Source organism: Sus scrofa, chromosome 9, assembly GCF_054392235.1.
Source record: "Sus scrofa isolate SSC_HxYL_T2T_F1_AM1 chromosome 9, Sscrofa_HxYL_maternal_Yorkshire_Landrace_v2.0, whole genome shotgun sequence".
In the NCBI taxonomy this organism is placed as follows: domain Eukaryota; kingdom Metazoa; phylum Chordata; class Mammalia; order Artiodactyla; family Suidae; genus Sus; species Sus scrofa.
The window spans coordinates 90,190,316-90,211,742 of NC_139391.1; the positions used below are offsets into that span (position 1 = coordinate 90,190,316).

The 21,427-nt window shown below is 35.3% G+C and overlaps 1 protein-coding gene across 5 annotated transcripts in view; it reads right to left on the reverse strand.

Annotated features, from left to right (window-relative positions):
- The window catches only part of CRPPA (CDP-L-ribitol pyrophosphorylase A), a 294,345-nt gene that overhangs the window by 101,629 nt on the left and 171,289 nt on the right, over positions 1-21,427 (reverse strand). For all 5 annotated transcript variants that reach the window (XM_084977167.1, XM_021063407.2, XM_021063404.2 and 2 more), the window contains one exon: positions 11,409-11,540. In XM_084977167.1, coding sequence (XP_084833293.1) covers positions 11,409-11,540 — 132 coding nt within the window. The remainder of the gene's footprint in view (positions 1-11,408; positions 11,541-21,427) is intronic.

The following is a 21,427-nucleotide window of genomic DNA, read 5'->3' on the forward strand; positions in this document are numbered from 1 at the left end:
AATAAACTACACTGTTTTCTATACGCAAATCTTTATGCCAAACATTACTCATATTTCCCTGACTCTCAATGGAGAAGGTCCCTCTATATTTCCACTACGATCATAATCAGAAATTTTGATAGGATTCTCAGACAATAAACACATGTTCTAACTATACAAACTATTATCTTTTCTAAATCCTGATGGTTTAGGACAAAAAATAAGCAATTCACATACAATCAACTCTCTTTCCTAGAAAACGGTCCTTACATAGTCCCTGATTTGGGAAATGTTAATTTTCATCTAAATGGCATGCAATATGTAATAGTCAAAAGGCCCCAAATATTTCTAAGTATTCAGATTTCCTGCTATTGGCTTAGAATGCTAATCTTAATTATTCTGACTTCACAGTTCTTCTATCTAGTTTCACTTCCCTCCCTGCTTGATGTTCTCCAGCATGCACATCATGTTCACTCCTTGATTCAGTTACACGCTGCAATTTTAGAGTTCTTTGTACAGCTGCTTCTGAAGTTTGGATCATTATTGTTCCATAAAATGAAAATAAACAGAGAAAGCTATCTCCCTCCCTCCATGTTCTTTAAGGAAACTACATAAAACTGCTGTGAGCAGTATGTACACAATACATTTTATTTCAAAGGGCTGAAATAATGCCACATACATTAGAAAACTCTCCATTTTCCAGGGAACAATTATTCACTTTGTTCTTTCAGTCTATTTGTCATGCATACTTTCATTTCTATTTCATTAGTCAAAATACCAAATATTGGACAATGACTGAAATTAAATCCTATTTTCAACTTTTCATTGACATCAGTGACAGGGCAGGAGTTTTACTGGGGTAATAGTTTCTAGGAAATCAGACAACTCCTAATGTTAAGTTTACAATGTTTTCTACAGGTCCACAAACACTTATTCCCTGAAGATTACCAATAAGATTCCAGTTGTCAGATGCATTGGCTTCTTTTTATTTCTAGTTCTATTTACTATGGCAATTCTGTTTTCTGGAAACTATTTTTTAAGCCTCTAAGAGTTATATGCTCCTACCAGAGGAGGATGTCAATTACATCAAATGCAACACCATTTTATAGCAATTATCTTATAATACTAGCTTTACTAACCAGAATTGAAATGATATGGCCTATCTATAAATATATGCTCCCTAATTTATTTGATATGGATCTGATTTAAATCAAGCTCTTTAAAAACAACTGTAAAGATAACATACAAATAAGTTTCCATTTTGTTGGGTCTCCACCTCCCTTCAAAATCATCTCTAGCTACTCTATTCGCACATTAGGAAAAAAATTGTGTGTGTAATATGTATTTGTGTACGTATGTATACATATATATAAAATCTGTTTGTATGTTTTTCACATTTAAACGTTCTGGGCCCTATTCATGGTACAAACTCCTTATCTGGAGTGGATAATGAGAAATATATTTTTATCCTACAATATTAGCACCCAGGTATTGCTGATGGGCAGCATCTGATATGGTTCCTGATGGGCTCAACCTATTTGTATTTATGCCCTGTGTTATCACCTTCCGTTTGTGTGGGTGAAACCTAGTAATTTGCTTCACAATCTACTTGTATTCATGCCCTATGTTACCATCTTCCCTGTGTGTGGGTGAAACCTAGTGATTTGCTTCTGATGAACAGAATGCAATAAAAGTAACAGGATGTCACTTGATGATTACATTACAGAAGAAGGTGTCCTCTGTCTTGGTTATCTCTCTTGCTTGCTCTGATATTGTGAGATGCTCTATGGACAGGCCCTTGTGAGGAGGGATAAAGGCATGCCTCCTACCAAGAGCTTGTGAAGAACTGAGACCTCAGTACAATGTCCCAGAGAACCTGAATCCTTCCAACTCCTAGCAAAGTGAGCTTGGAAGCAAATCATTTCTCAAGTGGAGCTTTGAGATGACTATAGCTTTGAGAAAGGCCCAGAACCAGAGATCCACAGAGACCTTGAGAAAAAATATGTAGTTTTAAGCAACTATGTTTCAGGGTAATTTGTTGTACAATAACAGCTAGCTAATACATTGTTCAAAGGATTTAGTTCATTAAGAATTTTCCATTGCCATTTTCATTCTTGGCATTGCTTCTTTAATTCAAAAAAAAATTAAGGGGAGTTCTATAGGAGAAGTTTGTATCCAATAATCTATTTTATTTAGATAGGTCTAAGTATAATATTTTTATTACCACTCTAGTAAGTCTGACAAGTAAGCTAAGCAAAGTCCCTGAAAATAGTTTGTTTTTCAAACTTCCACAATTTTGAAGAGATATCTTTTATAACTCTTTATATTTTATCAAAGAATGACTGAATCTAAATAATAAAAGCCAAAAAAATTTGCAAGTGATAAATATTTAGTCTCATAAACATTCCCACATCAAAAAGTCTGATTACTGTGAAAAAGGTATTATGGGTTTCTGTAAACAGATTTGGTGTTGTATGTTTGGTGTCCATGCCATGTGATTTGATGCCATAGAAAGTATTGCGAGTTTAGTAAATAATTCACAGTTAAATTCCAAGTAATTGCTCCCTGCAGGAAATAGAGTTTTAAGTCTAATTTCCCAAAGATTTTCAATTTAAAAAAAAAGATTTGTGTTCTGCTACCTGATAGCTTGCAACTATTTGTTCTCCAAGTGAAAAGAGCCTTCACACACTTGAAGGCTGACTCATATCTAGAGAACACAGAGCCAATGGGGAGCATTTGAGAGAGAAAGAGAGGTGTCATTTGCATACTACGAATTCAGGTCTTCTGGCACAAAGTTATCTGAAAGCAGTTGGACCTGTTCATACAGTTCTTAATGCTTCATTTTGAATTTACCTCAAGTAACTACAAGGTGATTCACTGTCAAGAATGTTTTCTGGATGTCCTTTACAATACACACAACACCTTCCAAACCCAGACAACAGAGAAAGGCCATAGTATTTAACTCACCACTAAAGAGATCTGGCTCATACTTTGGACAGAAGATCAACTTACACAGCTTTATCTAATTTAGTTTTGCTGCTGAACAACTTCATTTTACCATTTCACATCCTATTTTGGAGGTTTATAAAAGGATTCCCATAAATCTTTTAGAAATAATTATTTTTACAAAAACCAAAAAAAAAAATACATAACTGCCTTGGCAATTTTTTCCTTTTTTAACATGCCTTCCAGAGCTTCAGTTGTAGGAAGAGAAGGAACAGTGGCATTCAGGAGCAGAGAAAAGGTAGTAGGGCTCTCTGCTTTGGCCTCTGATCTCTCCAAGACGTGTTTTGTGTAGCTCTGCTTGCTATAGTTCTCTCAGTTGGCCCCATCTTATGAAAATCCTAAGACATATATTGCTTTCAAAAGTCCTGTGTCCCACTGCATCAAACCCAGTGCAAAAAGAGTTCAAAGAAGAAAGGAGACATAAGATAACGAATAGACTAAAATGGCAGAGACACCCTGCCATGCTAACATGTAACATTTTCTTTAACCTTCTCTGATGGATGTTAATCCCCACCCCATCTAGAGACTGAACCTTTATGCTCCTCCCTGAAAATCATATGCTGAGATCCTAACCCCTATGTGATACTATAAGGAAGTGGGAGTAAGTTGGTAAGTCACAAGTTTAAGTCACAGGTTGTTGTATAAGTCACAGTTGGTGAGTAAGTCACAAGTGTGGAATCCTCAATCAAAAGGATTAGGACTCTTATTAAAAAAGACCCCAGAGAGGCCTCAGCCACCTCCATGCCATAAGAGGATGTGGTAAGTAATGATGCTCTACAACCAGGAAGAGGGTTTTCCCCAGAACTCAAACGTACTGGTACCCTGATCTCTGACTTTCAGCCTCCAGAATTATAAGACATATTTCTGTTGTTTATCAGCCATCCACTCTATGGCATTCTGCTATAGCAGCAGAGCACACTAAGAAGACATCACACTTACCCTTACTGTTTTCTACCTTATTAAGGTGCCTGACCAAAAAGAGAACATTTCCCAGTCTGAACTATGTTAACTTAAAAAATATGCACAAAGGCTGAGAGTTAAATTTCATCTGGGGCAAAATGAGGACTATAGCTCAGAAGGCAGCATTTCACATAGCTGTGGAACACCGCTCTAAAGAGGCAGAGGGAAATGTCAGCATATATGTGATTTTGATGAAGGGGGAGGCACGTGCAACCAAGCAAACATTTTGCAGAAGGTTGCTGCTGTCTCGTGAAAGTTACTGCTAGTCACGAGGAGCAGATGTCACCATGAAGGATTTTAGTGCTTTTCCAGATACGAGGAGATGCAAGAACAGGCTCATACAATCTATCCTGAAAATATCTAACTATATGAAGACCTGTTCTGCTAGTTTTCCCAGAGCACAGAGTGCCTCACTCCTGATCTTCACCCTGAGCTCTTTTCAGCGAGTGTTGAGGGTCTGCAGAAGCAATGGCTCATGATTCAATCCAAGTAGAGGCAGATACCAAGTATCAAACTCCAGTTCATAACTAGAATGAAATATATTAATGATAAGGAATAATTTCTCAACAAAATAAAGGGAATTATGGTCACAGAGGGAAGGGGAAGAAAACAGAGGCCCAGTTCCAGAATTCCTCTGTGTCAGACTGAGAGACTGTCAATGATAGCACCTGACACAGTCTTTGCACCTCTGGTCTCCACTTTCTCATCTGAGAAAGGTTTTGATATAGAAGCTCCGACTTTTGCATTTTACAAATGGAGCCTCTGAGGCCTAGAAAACGTATATCCATTCTCTAAGGTCATAAAGCTAGTTTTTCAATTAGAGGGGAAGACACTAATTCAGTGTAAGAAATAATCAGTTACAATAGTTTTAGGAAACTCTTTAGTCATGAACCTGTATGTACATCTCTAAAGTCCTAAGCATAAATGCACAGATTAAATATAAAACTGCTACTGATAAACTTTACAGACCTTGTAAATTTTGCTGTCAGAAAAGTTCATGTGCAAAATTGTATTTAAAAATGTATACTTGCTGCTGACACCATATGTAAAGCCTAGACACAGGCAAATCACAAGCCACTGAATGTAAGCACATGTTAGTGGTGCTGTTTGATTTCCTTTCAACCTCAGACAAGATTCTATGACATAGATGGGGCTGATACTGCAAAGTGACTCAAGCAATGCCTTCTCTACTATAGCTCAGGCTTCATTTCTATGCCACAGAAACTATATAAAAACAAAACAAAAAAACCCTACATTTTCCCCAGATTCTGCTGCATCTAAATTCTATGGATTCTATTATGCACATGTTCGAGACTTAGAAAGTGGTAGTGAGCAGCTTAGCTTGGTGTTAGAAACAAAGAGATTAGATCTAGAGAAGACACTTTTCATTTGCAGGACCAGCTATGGTAGAGTTTCTACCTATGGTTCCCTAGCAAGTATGTACCCAGAATCAGTGATGAGAGGCATTTTTCTTAGCACTGTCAATGGCACTGTTCCTGCCTGGATAGTATCCAATCCTATTCGGTGACTCTTGAGAAATTCAATAAAGCTACAGAATGCCCTAAAATAAATCTGTCCTTTAAGCAATGATACGATTTTTGTTTATAACTAAGAACCTTTATTAATATAATTTGTCTTTAATGAACAAAAAGACATGATCTCAGAGTCACCTGAGAAATTTTTCAAATGGCCATTCTTCATTCCTTTACCAAATTTAACCAACATTCTATTATACCACCTACTATACAAGAGCCTCCACTGATGTGACCATCTCACACAAATTAAAATGGTTAGCAGTGATTCCAATAAGCCAATGTAATGAAGAACCATTGACCTACATCAGTCATTTAAATCTGGCTCACATTAGACTTTCACCAGAGTTTGAGCTTGTGAAACATATAGAGCTCCAGGCGTAACCCTGATCTATTGAAACAGAATCACTGAGATACAGACTAGGAATCTACATATGTATTAAATTCCTCAAGTGACTACACTATTGTCAGCTGGGGACTTTTCCAAGACCCAGTGTTTAAAAGCTAATGACATCAAAAAATCAATCATTCATCAGTGGAGCCTAATGCAAGTTAATTAAAACAACTTTAATTTATTTCTTTTGTTAAGAATACCAGTAGATTATTCAAGCAAGGGAAAACTACAAATACTAGATCTGGACTTCAGGAAAATACCTAATTAGATATACCTCATATTATCTTTGTGAAGAAGGTGGATATGTAAAGGTGAATGTAAAAATCAGTAGGGTGAATAATTCAATAGTGCAATGCCTATACAAAAAAGATACTAATCAAAGGAATAATATCCTTTTACCCTTGAACTTTTCCCTTTGAAATGGTTAGTACAGTTAAACTTTTATTAGAGTGACAATCTAGTTTAATTTGTTTTTCATGCTTCACATCCCTTATCAGTTTGCTGGGGACTCTGATTCACAACATTTTCATGAGGGACGTAAGCTGAAAGAATGTCCACAATTTGGAAAACTTTTGGTGGGATTGGGTAAATCATATTCAGAGCAAGTTCTATACTGGCCTAAAGATTAACTGTTTTTCACATCTTAACACTTCTGTCACCAAGTGTTTTATTTTTCCCACACAAAACAGTCCTGACACTCCCTACTTGCCTAGAGTTAGCACAGACCACACACCCCCAGGTTAAGGACTCAGCCCCACCGGGCTGACTTGAAATTTAGATGCCATCTGTACTTCTGGCCAACGGACTACAGATCAGGGGTTCCTACAATTTCTTTCTTGGGCTTAGTAATTTGCTAGTATGGCCCACAAAATTCAGGGAAATAGTTTACTCACTATCAGAATTTTAACAAATGTTCTTTTAAAATGTACACTTGCAAATATTTGCCTTAAAGAATAAAGTCATCATAAAAAGATTTGACTTCAACAAATTAAGACTGTAAACTCTAAGATATTGGCTTGAATAGTTCATGCCAGAAATACTAAGTCCCTATATAGTCACTGCTATATTATCAAATACAGATTTTCAAATAATTAAAACATGCTCCCCAAATACATAGCTTTTATATCATGGACCTCAATGATGGTTTGTATAACAAAGTTGGATTAACAGGATGAAGAACAGTGTTTTATGCATAGAATTATTTAAAGTAATACTTTAAAAGGGACTAAGATCCTTTATGTGGACTAAACTATAAAACCTGGTTTTAATTATTTATAGTTATGCTTGTACAGTTATTTTAAAAGAAGGAGAGGACCTAATTTAAATTTATTCAACATACTGTAAAGGCAAACTTTATGCTGCATTTCTAATCTACAGCATAATTTTCAAAACTTTCCTGACTTATTTACAGCTTGAGGGACTTAGCAATGGATGATAATTTCCAAAAACTTTATACTCTGGTCAAATATTTTTATATTTATATATGTGTACTTTATAAATATATATATGCATACATATACAGTCAAGCCTATCACTTGATCTATAACTCTTAAGTTTAAGCTACCCACAAAGAGCTCATTTTCAATTATTAATTTTTGAGGTCACTAGAATATTTTAAAGTCAGTTTGGGGGAAAAAAAGTTAATTAGTGCATTACTACTATGATATAGCTAATAAATTAGCATATTCAATAATTTAGCAAATAATATGATCAGAAAAATTACATACATATAAAGCATAGCTAGAGTTAAGTAAAATATCTGTTAAAGTTTGGAGTTCCCATAGTGGCTCGGCGGTAATGGACCCGCCTAGGATCCATGAGGATGTGGGTCAATTCCTGGCGTTGATCAGTGGGTTAAGGATCCAATGTTACCATGAGCTGCAGTGTAGTTTGCAGACATGGCTGGGATCCTGCTTTGCTGTGGCTATGGCCTAGGCTGGCAGCTGCAGTTCCAATTAGACCCATAGCCTGGGAACTTCCATATGCCATGGTGCAGCCATTAAAAAAAAAAAAAAAAAAAAAAAAAAAAAACTGTTGAAGTTTCTTATTTAGTAGAGAAAATATGGAGAAATTGTTGAGATATTATAAAATTAGATGTATTTGTCAGTGACTAAATTATTAAATTATCAGTGATTGTAGAACATTTATAGATACTAAGTAAGGAATCAATCCTTAGCTTTTTCCAAATAAATTTTTTTACCTAAAGGTATATACAAAATACAAACATCTAATTTGTAAATTATATAAAGAAACTATATCAATTAATCATGTTATAGTCCAGATCAAAAGACAATAAAAGACTGAAACACTGGAATAAAACTAATCGGTTTAAATTTGCCAAACACAGAAAGTCCTATACATGTGTGTAAAAGAACTCTATACATAAACAGAAGTTTAAAAGCATCATGTGCATTTTTTTTTAAAGGCTGACATAATTCTATTTTACTATAAACACCACATACATCAACACTGTTAAAGTGCAGCCAAAAAATCGAAACAATCTACATTATCAGAAATATCATATACATAACAAAGGACGTTTTAAGCCAGAAAGAACTTGTGTATAACACATATACAAAAGTCAACTCGTTACATTCTTTTTTTCCAAGGAGAGGTTATCAAGTAACTAGAAACCTACCCAATGACTTATGAAAAATGGTTTAAAAATCTAGAATATTTCACCAATCAGAGACTTAAAAAGATAGATGATAACTACTTATGAAACACCTAACGGTTCTCAAAAAGATGAATCAGATTTAGGAAACAAAGTCCAGTGTATGAATACCGCAAAAAGCTCTATCTCACAGCACCATGGGAATCACAAACCAATACTCTTCACTTAACAGTGAACAGAAGCTCCACCTTACATCTTCTTATCCTTGGTGTGTGCAGCATCAAGTAAGCACTTGATGTTAGTACTGATTTAACTAAATGGAAAAATTAGCACTCAAGTACAGAAAGACTCTGTAGAGAGAGAGTTATTTCTTTACTTACAATATATTTGTGAGGAGTGTTTCCCAAAGTTTATATTAGGGAACATTAGTCCCACAAGTTGTCTATGTTTAAAGATATACAGTATAAAATGGAAAATGGCAGAGCCTTTGTCCCCACTTTGGAGATATAAAGTGTTCATCAGTATATTAAGGATTTGTGAGAAGCCCACATTAAAGAAGTCAGTTTAACTCTATTTACTGCTGCTTCACCAATTTTTTAACCATGTCCCCCCGCCCCACCCTTTTTAATGGCCATGCCTGTGACATATGGACTTCCCAGGCCAGGGACTGAATCTGAGCAGCAGCTGTGGCAATGCTGGATCCTTTAATCCACTGTGCCAGATCGGGGATTGAACCAGCGCTTCCATAGCAAACTGAGCTGCTGCAGTCCAATTCTTAACTCACTGTGCAGGAACTCCCACCATATGCCATATCCAAAAAAGGTCTCAGGATCTTTTGTAAACGCTCCTTAAGGTGAAATTATGCACTGGACAGGGTGTTGGGCTAGTAAGAGTCAACTCTCAACTGTCTCTTTAAGGACAAAAGTAAATTCTGCATTTAAAACATTTTCACATATTTGAAACACCTTCATTATATATTTTTATAAAAGACAAGCAATATTCAAGTAAGCTATCTTTGCATCCTAGAGCGATGAGAGACATCTTGAAGGCATTTTAGGACTATCTTTCCCCCATTTTGGGTAACTCAGCTTGCTTAGCAAGTCCAAGTTAGTTCAAAATAGCAGTGAGATAACAAGCAGTGGGCTGCAAAGGCCTCTCCTTTTCAACAAGGCTACTTTTCCAAACAGGGAGCCTTCGCATGTGCAGAGTCTCATAGATACTCACTGTACTCCATTTCATCTATGTGTACAGCACATCAAATGTGAGAAAATAAATCATTTTTATGTAAATATAAACTCCGCAAGTTCACCAAATTTAGCACATAAAAACACAGGTGTCCAGTTATATTTGAAATTCAGAATAACAATAAAGAATTTTTAGTGCAAATTTGATCCATGTAATATTTGGGACATACTTATGGTAAAAATATTTGATGTCTCAAATTCAATGCTATATTTCATCTGGCAACCAGATCCTCCACTGGAATGTCAGTTATAGACTCTTGTGCTTAGTCTAAACCATAGGACAAAAGAGTTCCAGAACTGTGTGTGCTCTACCATTCCACGGCTTTTGAGGTTTTCCTGAATGAACTCTATTTTATACCTGCAGAGCATGGCATTAGTATTGTGCCTCCACGTCTCCTTCACATGCACAAGAGAAAGAACTGGTTTCCTCTCCCCACCACAATAATCTAGAGTTCAACCAAAGACAATCTTTCCAAGAGGCAAAATTCCTGAAGACACAAACCTGGGTTTTTACTCTTACTCTGCCAGTTAAATGTCCTTGGGAAAGTATATGCTTCTCTTTAGGTCTTACGCTGACTTCAGGAACCCCTCTAGCACTAATATTTTACAATTCTATGATCCTAAGTGAACTAAACTTTGCCTTGTCCTTGATGACCAACCAGAAGTCATGCTTATGTATTTCGAAAACGACTCCAAAGTTAAAGAAAACACAGGAAGTGACTAAAAGATGACCCTTATATTTAATTAAAATCCATTTGTTTCAAGAGAAAAGTTACTACCTTCAGGCTAAAAATGCACCTAAATATTCATAAACGATAGCTGCTATTCACCAACCTTGTAACTAAATACCTATCATTCCCTGGACAGTCAGTACCAAAACACTTTTATTCCAAACCATTAAATAAAAGCCATTGGCTACTTTACTTCTTTGACTTCTGTGTGGCACACTTCTGTGTGGCACATCTCTAAGACTCCATAAAGCATTCTGCAAGTTCAATGAAAGGAATCTACGCACAAAAGGCAAATCCATCTTCTCTAATAGAACCTCCAAATAGTTTGATTTAAATAGCATTTCTCTGCAAAAAGAATCTATAACACTAATTCATTTTGACTTCAGCTTAAGCAACCTGCTACTAAAAGACAGTGACAGAGTTTTTCTCTAGTTAAATACCAGGCCCTCTTATAATCAGAATGCCAGTCACTACTTTCAAATGATTAAAATCTTGATTACCAACATCTTTAGTAGAGAATAAAACAAATAAGCAACTTCAAATTATACAAACAGCTAAAAGCTGTGACTTTAGGCTCGACAGTTAAATACAAAAACCCAGGTAAATTTGAAATCTACATTTCAAATTCCAAATTTGAGACATACTTTATTATTTATCTAAAATTCAAATTTAACTGGGAATTCTCTATTTTTTATCTGCATATCTGGCAATTCTATGTAGGCTAGTATGAAATATTTGCCAATTTTCATCTTTTTTCCCCTCATCAAAACATGTTTTAATTTTTAATTTTCCCTTAAAGTCAAGAATTTCTATCTACTGAAGAATATGAATATATAATTTTTAACCCAAATTTTTATTAATATTTCTTTGCTTTTAACAAACTCAGATTCCCACCACTAAAACTAGTCTACAGAATATAGTATCTGAAAAGGCTAATATTTTACCTACCTGTGGGTAATATATGAGAAGGCCATATAATAAAATATTTCTTTTTTTCACTTCCTTGGCAAATTCTCTAATGGGCATTAGGTATTCCATTGTCTGACCAAATGGTACCGATTTATAATCAAGAAAATGTACCTGCAACATAATGTAAAAGGTAACAATTAGAATACCATTCCATTCACTTTCTCTTGAAGGAAAAAAAAAATACAATACTGAAATTATTTTTATCAATTTGTGTTAATTTCTAGTTAATCTTTTCACACCATAAATACTTAATAAAATGAATACTCCTTTATAAACACAGATGCAGTAAATACTCATTGAGAACACAATGCTGAAGATATAAAACGTTAATATTCCATTTAAATTTGTCAGAGTCAAATGTTTAAAGAATATATTATTTCATACATTCATTCAACTTACTTCCTAATTTCTAATTTAAAACTAGGCTAGAGAGAAATAAATTATGTTAAGAAATTAAACTAGCAATAAAATTTAAGGGACAGTTAATCCAAGGACATAATTTTTTACAAGAACCCCTTTTAAAGTAGATTTGCCTTTATTATTAGTGTTAAATTATTGGTATAATAATGTTTGTAATATTTTATCTCTTTAATACTGCAATAAATAATTCCATTTTGCAAAAAAACATACAAATAACTGTAAATCTAACAAATAATAATATCTTAAAGTAAATCCAGAAGAATTTTTTAAATATAATTTTTTTAGAGTATTAGTGTTTTCCTTAAAATTATACAAATAACTATTTTTAAACATTATTTTCACTTAAACTTTAAGGTCTCAGGGTGATCTGTCCTCTTTTTCCCAAATTGTTGAGGTTTTACAGTAATGATTGCCTTTTATGGGTCATCAAAGACCTAAATCACAACAGCCTCAAAATAAACTATTTAAAATGCAAATACACATATCCAATGAACACTCAGAAATATGTGCATTCTGTATCAATATAAATTTTAAAAAACGCAATTATCATTTGTTCAATTGTGTAATAACTAGAAGCATTTTAAAACATACTTCACCTCGGAGTTCCTGTCGTGGCTCAGTGGTTAAAAAATATGACTAGGAACCATGAGGTTGCGGGTTCGATCCCTGGCCTTGCTCAGTGAGTTAAGGATCCAGCGTTGCCGTGAGCTATGGTGTAGGTTGCAGACACAGCTCGGATCCCGTGTTGCTGTGGCTCTGGTGTAGGCCAGTGGCTACAGCTCCGATTCGACCCCTAGCCTGGGAACCTCCATATGCCATGGGAGCGGCCCAAGAAATGGCAAAAAGACAAAAACAAAATAAAATAATATACTTCACCTAAAACTCTTATACTAATCCCTTCCCTTCCTCTCCCTTCATTCATGTGGAAATATGCTCTTTAGAATATATACCACAGAATACCTTAATATGTTTTTTCTGTAAAACAAGGGAATGAGGGTTTTTTTCACCCATCATGTTGCATTTTGCTTTACTAGGGAAAATTACTTATATAACATCCTTTCTAAAGGTATTATGAGATGATGTGCAATGTTTATTAATTTTGTAGATATTCAATAACTATTTTGGGGGAACTTTTCATTAAGTACAGTTGGTTGAAGACATACACATACAGCTGCTTCCTCTTAAAATCTAGGACGACATTAAAGACTTTTCTCCCCTAAAATGTTCAATCCATAAAGAAACCAAAAGAAGATGAAAAGCAAAGCAAAACAAAACAAAACAAAAAACAATCTGGAAGATGAAAAGGAAAGAAAGGTTTCATTCAGGTTTTTCTATCTGAATAGCTGAAGAAAAGCCAATGTAACCCTGCAAGCTTGGGCTCAACCTTCCCTAGCTCTGTTTCCCTGAAAACTTGACAAGGTGACATTTCAGTTTTTTTTTTTTCTTTTTTTAAACCAGGCAGCATTACTTAACAGTAAAAGTAACTTCTGAATAGTGAACCACAACCAGGCTCAAAAAACTGTGAATGAACTACTTGCCTTTAAGGTAGTTCAACCTGCAGCCAGGGATTCTCCTAGCTGGGACCTGAAAGCTAATAACTATCAGCTGTTACAAATGATGTCAGTTCCTATTTGTAGCTTAAGCCCTTCTAAAATGATGTGTCATGTACCACCTTCTATGATCTTCCCTCACCCTTGAGAAGCCAAACCAGGGGGAGAAGCGGGGGCGGGGGGACAGAGCTCCTATACTAATGTGAAATTATGAGCTCAAGAGCTAAAGCAGAAGGACATGTCCATCTCTGTCCTGCCTTTGTTCCTGCCCTGTAGTCTTTCACAAAGTTGAGAAAACTAGTGCTAAGGAGGCTTCTTCTAGTCTTACGACTGAAATATCTAGCCAAAACTAAAACTGCTGATGGTGGGGTTACCAACAAAAAGCAGGCTAATTCTCCAAACTTGAGGCAATTTTGGAAACTGCAATCATGGTATGGCTCTGAAGCCTGGAAACTGGTGAAGGGTAAGAGTTTTCACTAGATATTTATGCATGGACTGGTAAGATAAAGGCATATCTTGCAAAAACTATCAAAACTGAAGGCTATAGCAATATAACATGGTACAGTAGGGTTTAAGACAAAATGCCATTAATACGGATAAAGAAAACTATATATAGTAAAAAAGAAAACTTATAATAACAATAACCTTATCACTAAAAACATAGATTTGAATACACAAAGCAAAAAATGACTGCATTCCAAGAAAACAATATCCAAATCCATCAACACAGAAAAATGTTTCACTGCACTTCACTTAGAAACTAACATATCAAATTTTTTTTTAATGCCAAAGGCTTCTGCTTCAGTGCAGCAGCTGATCGAGGGTGTTCCTCTTTCCATCTACAATCTTAAAAGGTTACCTATATTCCTGTTTTTCTGGCTGTTTCTATCCAGGAAAACTTGCATATGAGCTGATGCCATGCCACATTAAATAGCTCTAACTCCCTATTTACTGGTCACACAGCTTTTTTTTTTTTTTTTTTTTTTTTCTTACAGAAATAGGTGTTGCAGCAAAAATATCTAGGTTGAAATGAAGAACATGGTACAATAGTTTTCAAAAGTTTTCACCAAGTCATAAGATTCTAAACTGGGACTAGAAGACCTTCACTACTGCTATAGGTCTGCAAGATTCAATACACCTTAGCTCCTTTAAAAGAAAAAATGTTAATGGCACTTAAATCAGTAGGCTAGTGCTGTTCACCACAGATTCCATAAATTAAGGAAAGAGAGCATAAAAATGAGTTCTAGGTAAAGTATTTACACACCTACAAACTACCTATGTACCCCCATCCCTGACCTAAAACAAATACGGGTTTATTTATTCAGAATCAGCTCAGAATTACAATCTGGGGTCTGTAACTATGGTGAGCCATGTGCAAGTTCCTCCACAGCAAGGGAAGAAGGCGGCTTTAGAAGGGAAAAGGAAGTTGGGGGTGGGAGGGTGTGGTAAACAAAGAGTCCTTGGCTTAGTGGCTTTCCATTCCCTAAGTCCATTGCCAGGAAAGAAAAGGAGTGTTTGTTCTACTTATTGGACTCGACTGTAATCACAGGGCATGGGATCTCCCCCTTTTAGTCTCCCAGTTCTTTTTAAAAGAAGTTAATATTTATCAATTTTTGCACCACTAAACCAAGTACTTAAATTATAGGGAAACTTTGAGACATCAAGTAGTAGAACACAGGAGAGTAACACAGACCCTTTTCTGAATACACAGTATTGCTGAACATTATGCTAGTTGACATAAGCAAGTTTTAAAGAAACAGATATGGACATTCACCTTATGAAATATATTATCATGTTGACAAAATCTAAGCATGAAGAAATAGGATGAATCTCAACATTCTCTTTAACCACATGGCAAAGCCTGATGACATCATGAAAATCAGAAAATAATCTCCAGCAGATGTACTTACTTCCTAATACGCATAACATAAAATTTAAGCATATACATAACACTGCTACTCATTCTGAATTTTAAAATATACCAACTACTTACAAGTTCAAGGAAAACATTCAGTTAGTACAATGCAATCAGTTTTAATTCTAAAAACAAAGCAGGTTTATACAACTGTAGCAGAAGTTTGCAAAATGGTCATGATAACTCCAGAAATGTAAATGTTTCTGCCTTAATAAAACAAACGTACAGTTTGGACAGGCTTGCATCCATTGAAATGTAGCAAAACATTTCATCTGGGTTGAGTTCTACACATTTGCTTATAGCTACATCAAGTAGATATTCTTCAGTCTCTTTTTGTACCATTCACTAATTTGCTACATGTAAATTACAGTAAAAATAATATTCTCCAGTTAGGATGCCACTTCTGAATGTTCTTTTCCATGCACACACAAAGAAGGTTAGCTTCCCACCCGCCAAAAAAAGAATGTAGTTTCATTTGTTTTGAAGGTAAAAAATTTACTCCTATAAACTAGTACACAGCTTAAATATTTAACATGTGGGGAGCTTCATAGCTTTGTGGGTGGGCGAGGTTTCTGGCACTCAGAGTTTGGAAAAGATTTCTCTGTGCCTCAAGTCCTCTACATTCAGTTCTACACATGCTTTATATTTGTCTTAGTAACCATTTAATATATACCTGGTCCCGGATGAACTCCAATTAATTTTTTTATGTTTTAAAATGTGATTTTTCACTTGTCTTTGAGGACAGGTACATTAAAGGGCAATCGTTAAGATCACATACAATGTTCTTTAAAACATCAGTAATGTCCCGTAATATCACATTTAACACTTCTGTCTCATTCCTGAGTCCATGTTCACAGGAAGGACTGAAAAGGGAGACAGGATTTGTGGTAGAAGGGAAAAGAAACCTTTTGTTTATTTGACTAAAAAGAAAGTCAATTTGTGAAGCTTAAGTATATACCCAAGCAATGTATTGCTTAATGCCCACCAAAGTGGAAAGAAGGATGGTCAAAATCAAAGTCCTGGTAATTATTAAATAATTGAGTAATAAAGAACTAGTAGATAGATCAGAGTTTCTTTGAATCCACACATTTGATACTGGAAAATTACCAACATATGTGTACAGAAAAGTATATTGTATGAATGAGGCCCAACATCTTCAAAACATCACTTTGTAAAAGAAATTCAAGGGAAATCTAATAACTAATGAAACTGGCCAATATTAATCAGATCAAAGTAAGAGTTTATCTTAAGGATTAAAATAAAACCAAAATCTTTAGAAAAACATTCATCTCACTTTAACTACTTATGAATTATGCGGACTCTATTAATAAAAAATTAATTTAATGAATTGTACTTTGAAAAAGAAAAAACAAGCTTTTAAATATTCAATCACTTCACTTTAGATCAAGTTTAAATCTATGCCATCATGAAATTCAACTAACAATTCTGATTAATAGAAACTAATTAAGCTGTAAGCTATCATGGACACTCAGAGCAAATACCTAACAGTAATTTTTAAATCTTACACTACCAGCAAAGCTAGTAGGTTGGGAACTAAGAGCACGCAACAAAATAAAATAGTGCTTTGCATTAAAATATTAACCATACAAAAGATTTAAATGTTTCTATTGATACAAAGAATTAAAAAGTGAGTTTTGGAGTTCCCGTCATGGCACAGTTCTTAACAAATCCGACTAGGAACCATGAGGTTTCGGGTTCGACCCCTGGCCTTGCTCAGTGGGTTAAGGATCCGGCGTTGCCGTGAACTGGGGTGTAGGTCGCAGACACGGCTTGGATCCCGCATTGCTGTGGCTCTAGCATAAGCTGGCAGCTACAGATCCAATTCGACCCCTAGCCTGGGAACCTCCATATGCCGCGGGAGCGGCCCAAGAAATGGCAAAAAGACAAAAAAAAAAAAAAAAAAAAAGTTTTATAGGAGTAAAAATGTTATATTTGTGTACACTTTTTTCAGATCCTTACTGAAAAGATCAAAGAAGTAGTGGGATGAGAACTACATATTTCAAACAGTCAATAGAAAAACCTAGCATTACTTTAAAACATGTACAAGTAATCATAAAATCAACATATTTTCAGATTATTTCACACAACTGATTCTCCTATGAGGACGTAATTCTGCCGTTTTAGTATTATGCCGCAATTACCTGAAGCATTGCATACAACTATAATTAACTTATTCACCATCTGTATCATCTGTAACAAAATTTTAGAACCAAAAGTTAAAAGCAATCCCAATATAAAGCAATGATTAATTTAGCTATATTATTTGAAACATTTAACACTATATTTACATATTTTTATGTTCGAGAAAACTGAGAAATTGTCAGAGAAAATAAACCACTGAAGAAATTACAAAAAGTATGTGATTCTTCACTGAGTTTAGTACATAATTTTTATATATTTTAGTGACTTGTCAAAATTTCATTTTACATGGTAAAATTTATTACTATCTAAGCAACAGTTATTAAAGTTGCTTGCAGTCCATTAAGATCAGCAATTTCTGATTTTTTTAAAAAGTACGTATTTTTGGAGTTCACAAATAAAGACACTGTACGCATTTAAGCAAACAACTATGAAGCCCATTATAGTACTCTGAATTTCTAAGAATAATTGATTCTGTTTTTAATGTACTAATATTTGTCTTTTTTTTTCTTATTTTGGCTGCTCCTGCAGCACATGGAAATTCCCAGACTGGGGTGCAAATCGGAGCAGCAGCTATGGCCTACACTACAGCCATCGCAACAGTGGATCCAAGCCACATCTGCAACCTATGCCACAGCTGATCCTAAACCCACTAAGTGAGACCAGGGATTGAACCTGCATCCTCACAGAGACAACATTAGGTCCTTAACACACTGAGACACAATGGGAACTCCTATGTACCTATATTTATAAGTGAAAATGTCAAAGCAAGTTCAAGTTAATAAACATTTCTGAATGCCTACACACACAGCGTTGGGAAAGGGAAAATGACTCAGCACAGGGAGTATCAATGAAGGATTCCAAAAGGAAATACTGTCACTCAAACTTTAAAAATAGCAAGAGTCAATCAAAGAAGATCTAGAAAAGTGATGTCTCAGGTAGCAAAACTCACCAGAGTAAACACAGATGTGTCAAGTAATATGGTGCATGTGCAGAACGAGAGTAGTTCAGTATCACTAGAGGGCAAACTGCTCAGGGAAGAAAGGAGAATAAGGATGATGAAATCAAGGAAGAGCCAAACCAGCCCAAACCTTTATGATCTGACTGAGCTTGGTCCAGGAGGGGACAAGGAGCCTCTGGATGGTTTAAATAATGTTGGGGTTCAGGGCAGCCCACCCTAAAATAACCACTTTAACACACTGATTATTTTTAACTAAAGTTACTTGAGAAGCAGTGGTTACAAGAAGGATACTCTAAGCCTCCACTATGTCTCCTCAAAGCAGGAAATAATTTCCCATGTGGAACCTACTCTCTCCATACCAGGAAGTAAGGAGACATCCTTATGGCCTGAGATAGGGAATTCAGGGCCAAGGAGTCTATATATCAAACTCTGCTGAATTTCTTCAGTACTTAGTACCCAAGCCTAAGTTTCTTTGTCTTATCAGTTCTCTTCACCAATTTGTTGTTTCTTTGTCTAAAGGGTATATAAACAGCCTGCTTTGATCACTCTTGGGTATCATATCTGTGAGAACCTTGTACCTAAAAAACTAGGTTTTTTTCCTATTAATCTGCCTTGTGTCAATTTATTAGACTAGCCTAAAGAACCAGGAGGGGCGAGGGGAATTTTTCCCTTCCTGACCATGAGAAGAGTGTCGTAGGTTTGTGGTTAGAAAAACCTGTCATGGTGGCTACGATAAGGTCAAAACTGAAAACAAAAGACTGTTAAGAGGGACAGTTCCTGAGGGAAGAAGATGAATTTCAGTTTTTTAAACTATTAAGTTTAAAAGTGCATTAGCACTTGAACATTCCTGTCAAAACAGAATAATGGCATTAGATGTAAAAACAGAGGAATTGGTACATGAGTTAATACTTTAAATCATGAAATTTGAAGACCCAGAGAGTATACATCTATTAAAGAATGTCTAACAGATGATCCTTTAATAAAGGTAGTAAGAAAATGTGGCAAAGAGATCATTTCAGATTGAAAATTTAAGCCAAAGTTCAAGAAACTAGGGCCCCGGGGGTCAATGCAGCTTCCCGCCTATTTTCTGTGAGTCAAATTTTGCTGCCATAGCCACACTGGTGCTTTGACATCTCGTCTATGCTGCCTATACACTACAGCCGCGGAGTGGAATAGGGCAGCCAAGACCCATGAAGTCTAAAGTATTATCTGGCCCTTTATGAGAAAAATTTCCCAACCCTTAACATAAAAATTTATCTCAGATCCAGGCAAAGAAAATGGCCTGAATTATCTCTTATAAAATGAGAGCATTCTACTAAATGATTTTTTAAATCCTTTTCTTCTTTAAAAATCAGCTGTTATTGAAAAGGCTAAGTATTGATATCCCTTGAGAATGTCATGTGGTAAAGCGAAATGAGCACAATGCTTATTCTTGAACTGAGGATAATAGCAACAATGACAATCAACCCAGGACTGCTCTGAGGATTAAATGGGATCATTTTTTTTTTAAAGAAAATAAAAAGAAAAGGAGAGTGACCCATTATTTCAAACATTCAATAAGTCTGTTACAACCAACATTAACATAATTATACTAATAATATGCATTAGCAGGCCACATTTGGGGTGGGCGGTTCTGCGAATTGTAAATGTAGTGAGAGTTCCATTTCTTACAAATGGGAAGAATAACACAAGATCAATGGATTCTCACTGGTTGAGCAAAAGCCCTAGAACTCAGTTATTATAGTAAACACATTAAATTCTAAGAAAAAAACATTTATTGTACTTTCTCAAAAGTTCTAGAAATTGAGTATAATACTCAGAATACTGAGACAAGCACGCTTAACAGTCTTGTCATTCCCAACTAAGAATTGTCCATCACCAACACTAGCATTATCTTGGCAACACTTGTTGCATTCCACCTTAGCAGGTACCAGTGAATAACGTATCCCAGCATTTGGGATAAGCTTCAAAATCCTATAAAATAAAACCTGCGGTGCTTTTGAAATTGAATCACACTATACTTTTCAAGTGTCACACATAAAGTTATTGCAAGTAGGGTTCAAGCCAAAGCATGTTTGAATCAAGAAGCTTTTGCATTAATTCCATCACCTTTCCATTCTTTCAATAAAATAACAGTTAAGGCTTCCAGAGAACTGCCAAAGTAATCTATTTTTAGGTATAGATTTTTACCCTAAGGGAATAGAGCTTAAGACCTAGAATATTCTTACCATCTTCCTGTCTGCTAATGATTCAAACCACAGGCAAGATTTTGTTTTATTGTTTCTAGTTTCTCTCTGAATGTAAAACATTAATTCAGGGAAAGTTTCATTAAAAACATTCTATGTGTTACTCTTTCCAAAGAGAAAGGATATTACACTTACTCTTCATAGAGCTGGACACCACTCAGTCCTGCAAATTTCAGCTTTCTCCTTTATACCTAAGATCAACGCTGATCTTCTATTCCAGGCTAAACTGCTCCTTTCTCAAACAGACCTAATGTAAGTTCTTACCTTGGAGTAGAGGGTAAGAAGGGACCATGATCAGGGTCCTGTAAACTCCGGGCCACTAGATCACTTTCCAGGCTGACTCTGGTCATTTAATTAAGCTCATGCTAATATGAATCATCATTCAATAAAGCAAAAATAGGTAAATAAACTTATTTCCTTAATTGAAGATAAAATAATCTGGAAAATTAGCATATATGGACATATTCTTCTGAAGTATAATGTAGTCTTTTTAAAAATCACATTATTAAATGAGCTACATGTATGTAAAAATACCTGGCACACAGATGTTCAATAAATGTTACATGAATTAATATTAAGCATGTAATTAGTTAATGAAGAGACTAGAGTAAGTCCCTGTCAAGTGCTAACTAGACAGCACCTAAAGTAAGTTTAAAAGGAATAGTTAAGAAATAGCACTGGTGTGAGTTTTAATGATTAATAAATTATTTTTTAGAGAGTAGGGCCTGGGCTAAACTTGGAAAAAT